This window comes from Labrus bergylta, unplaced genomic scaffold, assembly GCF_963930695.1.
Source record: "Labrus bergylta unplaced genomic scaffold, fLabBer1.1 SCAFFOLD_180, whole genome shotgun sequence".
Taxonomy (NCBI): Eukaryota; Metazoa; Chordata; class Actinopteri; order Labriformes; family Labridae; genus Labrus; species Labrus bergylta.
This window is the reverse complement of record NW_027077315.1, coordinates 26,364-32,363: the sequence shown is the minus strand read 5'-3', so window position 1 is coordinate 32,363 and position 6,000 is coordinate 26,364. Positions and strand designations below refer to the sequence as shown.

At 39.4% G+C, this 6,000-nt stretch overlaps 1 protein-coding gene and 1 pseudogene across 1 annotated transcript; both read right to left on the bottom strand.

The window, feature by feature from the left end:
• Positions 1 to 4: 4 nt before the first annotated feature.
• Positions 5 to 1,247, bottom strand: LOC136178469 (interferon-induced very large GTPase 1-like; annotated as a pseudogene).
• On the bottom strand, positions 1,062 to 4,712 carry LOC136178471 (up-regulator of cell proliferation-like). The gene is made up of 2 exons (XM_065952345.1): positions 4,577 to 4,712; positions 1,062 to 3,365 (listed from the first exon to the last, which is right to left on the bottom strand). The coding sequence occupies exons 1-2, from the start codon at positions 4,665 to 4,667 to the stop codon at positions 1,249 to 1,251; spliced, it is 2,208 nt and encodes a 735-aa protein (XP_065808417.1). The 5' UTR covers positions 4,668 to 4,712; the 3' UTR covers positions 1,062 to 1,248.
• Between the last annotated feature and the right edge of the window lie 1,288 nt (positions 4,713 to 6,000).

Below are 6,000 nucleotides of genomic sequence, written 5' to 3'. Positions count from 1 at the left end.
TCTTTGCAGTATCTTCAACAAATCGTGTGCAAGATGCAATTACACTGTCTGCCAGGCTCTGTAAGTCTCTTACATCGTTCTGCATGAAGATATTTAAAAAATGCATCTTTGTCTTTTTTTTGTGATCAGTTTTGGCCTTAAATTGATCTTTCCCGAATTCTTTCAGGTCTCCAATCTTCTGTAGTTCCTCATTGACATTAAGATTTCTAAAATGTTTTTTCAACTGGTCAAGGACTTTGGCAGATATATCTTGTTCTTTTAGGCCAGATATTTTTACAGTGACAGCAGCCCACACTTTTTCAAACTCTTCTTCCAGCTCCTCGTCTGACAGTGTGCGTTTTTTGCAGTCTCTCAAAAGTTTCTTAACCTGCTCTTCAATCACTTTTCTGTGATTTCTCTGAAGGTCTTCAGCCTCTTTTGAACTTTTTTTAAGTTCAAGTGCACAATCCAGATCATTGTTGGCTGACTGTTGGATTTCATTTGTAAGACCCTCGATCCTGATGATAAAGTCATGTTTGTATTTCATTATCAGATTCACCTGTCTGTCTTTCCTCTTGAAGTAGTCCTGGAGTTTCTGATCCATTATTTTTTGTTGTTCTTTTATTTTGTCAGAGACCTCTGACTTTTTTGATTTGACCATTTCGTTCAAATGATGAAGCTCAGACACCTCAGCATTTAGGATTTCCATTTCCGTTTCTGTTTTCCAGCGGGAAATCTCTCTTCTAAGCGCCCATTCCCACTGATTGAACTCTTTGCAAAGGTTGTCATAGGCATGAGCCACAAGAGTGTTTCTGAAACTGAAGATGAAGTTCTCAAACTTAACAGCTCTCCAGAGACTTCTGATCCACTCCAGAAACTCTGGGATCTGTGACACATGATCACTTTTGTCTCTTTTTACCGTCTCCAGAAGATTTCTCTTGAAATCTGCCACAGCTTCACTGTAACCTGTGTTCACTAGTGCCATTGGTGGGGTGCCATGCCACAGTCCTGGGATATTCCAGTTATTCTTTTCCAAGTCATAGTCCAGCACATCTGTGAAAAACTGTATGGAAGGTTGTTTTTCCATTTCTGCCACGATTTTGGTCATTTCATTGAGTTGGTCCAAGAGGGTTGTCCGCTCTGTTGTGTTCTTTGCATGGGCAGAAACTCCACCCACATTCTGGTGCACAAAATGACAAACTGGCTTTTTCCCCAATTTGCTTCATCCTCAAGAATGCATTAGTCGCAATTTGAAGAAAATCCTTCATTTCAGTGAAGTTCTCCATTGCCAACATTGATAATGGTGGCATCACTTAAACCAATGACAAAGGTTGCCAGCTGGTTGTCATGCTCACAACTGTCCTCTAGTTGTGCCAAACAAGGTGACCTAAGACCCTCTGTGTCAATGAGAACTATAAAGTCATAGTTCAACTCACTTTGCATGTCATCACCTACTCTGAGAAAGAGCATGTACGCTCCTCTTGTGCATCTGCCACTGCTGACAGGAAACTGCACACCAAACATGGTGTTGAGGAGTGTTGACTTCCCTGTACTTTGAACACCCAACACAGTCAGCACCAACAGTCTGCTCTTCTCTCCAACCTTGTTGTGAAGCTCCATTAGCACATCCGTCACCCACCTCTGTGGGATGTTAGACGCATCTCCATCGAGAAGCTCTAAAGGATATCCATCCAACAGCATTTCAGCAGCCAAACCAGGGAGTCGAGATATTTTATCATCAGTGTGTTGTGACTGGGAGGAAAACTCATAGATTAGTCCCATCTCTCTCATGTAATGCTCTATTCCCAAAGAGCTTTCCAGCAAAGCCTGATCCAGTTCTGCAATCTCTTTCCCGTCTTTCTCCTTTTTGTTGCATTCTTCTGCCAATTTGTGACGAAGTAAGGATAGTTTCATTGCAGGCTGCAAATGTGCATTCAGTTTAAGTTTCATCCACTTCAGGAAAAAATCTCTTTTCACTTTGTCCTGTTCAGATGATTGTTCAATGAAACTATTCATAGCTTTGGATAGTTTGTGTTTGCCAAGCTCCTTGATGATCTCTTGTTTTTCTTTTTGTAGTTTAGATTTATATTCTTCCAGTCTAAGATCACTGCAATTTTTTAACCTACATTCTTCCATTTCCAACTGTGATAACTTTTTCCAGTTAACACCTTGTAAAGGAAGTGTTTTGTTCTTGTACTCTGATATAGGTTGCACACCAATTCCTTTTGCAATCTCCTCAGCAACCTTCTTTTGGTGTTCACTTGTGCTTTCATCCTCAGACAGACCAAGTTCAACTGCCGTGTCAAGCATGTTTTCGATTTTCATTGTATTTGTCATGGATTTTCTGATGGTTATACTTAGTTTCTCTGAAAACTCAATCAGATTTACATGTGGGTCTTTCATTTTCACACTGCTTCTTGGTAATTCTAATTCTTTGACTGTGGTATTGACAGTCATCATGTCCTCTCTGGCATTCTCAGCCTTGTTTACAACCAAGTACAGTTTAGATCTCACATCTTGAAGAGATGTCAGAATCTTGTGCTCGTTTTCTTCAACTTTGTCCAGGAATACAAAGGTAGCAGTCGACACTTGAAAAAGAAAACTGAATTGTGTAATTGACCGACCAATGTCTCCTCTCAGACTGGCGACAGCAATTGGTTTTGGAAATGTGTCAAGATTTTCTCTGCCACATGGAAGGTACCAGCAGACCTCTACCAAGCCATTTGAAATCTTCCTTTCATGGTCTCCTCCTTTCATATCTCTGTGTACGAACATGTTGTTGGTGTTGTACTGGCCAAGGCTGAGAATATGATTCAAACACTGGGACTTGGATAAAGTGCAGTTTTTAAGCCTCACAAAGGAGAAGAAGGGTAGTTCTGTCTGGACTATGTTGTCTTCAACAAACCCTTTTGAACTTGACATTTCATGTGGACGCCACTCTTTGACAATGTCTCTCAGAGCCCAGACCATCAAGGTACACTGACTATTGTTGCTATAGGGTAACACTAGTGGGACAGAAAACTGGCACATCGACATTTTGAGGGCCATTTCTTGTTGCAAGAAGCTGTCAGCACAAAGAAAGAGTGCTACTATGAGGTCAAGAAGGTTCACCTTATTGTCTGCAGAGTCCTCTGCAGTATAAAGGTCTAAGTCAAAGACATCTGTGTTTTCCTCTTCCTCATCATCTTTGTTTGACAATTGTGTACAGTTCCTGCATTTTGCATTGATTTTAAATAGTTTCCTGAGAAAACACCATGGTATATCCTCCACTGATGAAACATCTTCATCATACACACTGTTTCTGTTGATCTCCAAGAGAGACCGAAGAGTGAGCTTGTTGGGATAAAATCTCTCCAGTCCAAGTTGTGAGAGAAAGTTTAAAAGGACTGTCAAAGAGAAAGAGAACAGGTTTACAACATTAGGTCTCTATTTGATATTGATTACAAAAATATATTCCTGTAAGTATTCCTAAAAACAGGTTGCTTTGGCAGTTATGCAAGTCATATTTAGTAACAGAGATGGGCACAAGTCACTTGCAAATCCAAGTCAAGTTTCAAGACTGTTCAGGTAAGTCTCAAGTCTTCAGGAACAGCTGCAAGTTCAAGTTGAGTCTCTTTGTTTTATGAATAATAATGATTAAAAAATATATAACTATATCTTTATGAATATTGGGAGGATTGCCCAGATAAAAATGCTACAGCAATGCTACAACCACAATACTCTTGTATCCTAACGTGCCTTTAGCTGCTGTTTATTAACATTTCTCTGTTAAATTATGTTAATATTAAACATTTACTGTTATAAGTGTAGGCTGACTTCTTGTTACTCTCTTTTCTTCATAATTAGAGGTTCCCCTGTATCTGAACACTGCTACAGTGTGTGATGAGTGAGTGGTTGAGCTAGACAAATAGAGGGGGAGCAATGAAGCGTAGGAGAATGAGGAAGCTGCTTATACTGTATGTTAAATTATAATGAAAGGTTTGTGAAAGCGCCCCTCCTGAATGCAGCGCTGATCAGATCGCCTGTATCGCTTTAGTCTCTAGCTAGTCCCTCTCTAGCAGCTGCAGGGGATGTTCCCATCATGGTGTCATCTGTGGAGTGTGGCTGCTCGCACGTTACGCATGATGGGAGGGAATGACGCTCAGCATGTATTGAACAATGTGCCCGAATTACACAACAATAAGATTGGGCAAGGGTTCCAAACTTCATGTCCAGTCTGAAGTCTTGGAGGGAAAAGTCAAAGTCGAGTCTCAAGTCATATTCGTGTGTGACTTGAATGTGAGTCTGAAACTCCAGTCCCCATCTCTGGTAGTGACTATGTTATCTTGACTTGTCCAGTTAATCCATAACAATAAATACATCACCAGTTTGTTCTTAGACTTATTGATTTATCAGAAACATTACAACTCTATAACAAAGAAACATCCTCTACTGCAGGAGTCAATGTGTCTGGTGATTGACCTCTCTGTTTTGTTGATACATTTAAATAGTTTTTGTTAGATGTAAAATGCCTTATGGGGCTTGAATGGTTTATGGATTACAAAACTAAAGGCTGAATCAATAATGAACATGTAGAAGTATTGTAAATAGATTGTACCTGTTGGATCTTCTTTGTTCGGAAAAGACATGGTCACACTTTCCTTTAACCTTCCTGTGCTTTCAAACCTGGAGGCAACATCAAATACCATCTGTTTAGTTTCACAGAACTTCGAAAGACCCCCCCCCCCCCATCATGACATATTACTAGGCTACATGTTTACAATCAGATAGGCAAACTCATATGCAACAAGAAATGTAGTCATAACCAACAATTAAGAGTAATTTGAGGGAAGAGTGGCATTTAAATTTGCCAGAGGCCACCAAATCTGGGCTTTTACAGCCCCACCAGGGGCCCCTGCAGCTTGGGCCTCACGTGACCGCAGATGGATAGAAAATGTATTGCAGCTAAATCTCAGTGCAGGCTCTCAGTGCAAAGAATACAGTGCTTAATTTATTTATTTATTTATTCATTCTTTTATTTATGTATTCCAGTATTTATTCATACATTTATTTATTTATTTATACTTCTGTCAGATCTTGTCCTCCATACATACTAGCTGCCTGAATGATTGTCAAAAACTTCTCAATAAATCACCTCAGCTCAGAGAATTTTTTAGAAAATGTATTAAAAACTCAAACCAAAGTACCACACAAATCTTTTTTCAAAATGTTGTTTGTAATATAATACATATTCACTTTCAATATGAGCTTGCTGACTTGTTGTAGGAATAGACACATTACAGCAGAAACTTTTTCATGGATCACCTACTCAGAATTGACAACAAACTGTATATAATCTTAGTAAGACGTTATCTGATAACCTTTAAACTATACAGGTAACAATAGACTACTTGTTTATTTTTGTGTATCTAGTTTTCTGGTAACTCACCCGATGAATTTCTTGATGCGACACAAAAAGAATTGAAAGTGAAACGAGAGTGGAGTTGAGGGTGGAACATGAGCTCCCTGATTATTTGTATATTGTCATTGGTTAAAAATGTGTCAGTCAGAGTAACTAAACTCGGACTCTGTTCTTATTGGCTGTGTCAGTTATGTCGACTACCGATTGGCTATGGAAAACAAGTCCCACCCCTTCCTGGTAGCAGCAGACAGGAAGGAGGCACTTTTACAGCAGCCGACTGTTGCTGTCGACAGGAAGAAGTTCACACACAAAATGACTTGTTTATATAAATGATGTATTCTGAACATGTAAATGACTACTTTTGAAACTGAGGTATAACTGGTTTTATTAAAGTGCAAGATCTGAGCACTTTATCTTAGTCTAACACACTGATAAACTGAATCTGTTTGTGAGGGGGAATCAAGATCAACTCTTCAGTTCCCTTAACTTGAAGAAAAGTATAACACTTATGGGATCTTATATAGTGGCTGAAAGCACACGTATAACTCCAGCAAGACATTTAGTTATAGTGATAACTCTGGACACCATGGACCACCATTTATGCCACATGGGAAGAATTC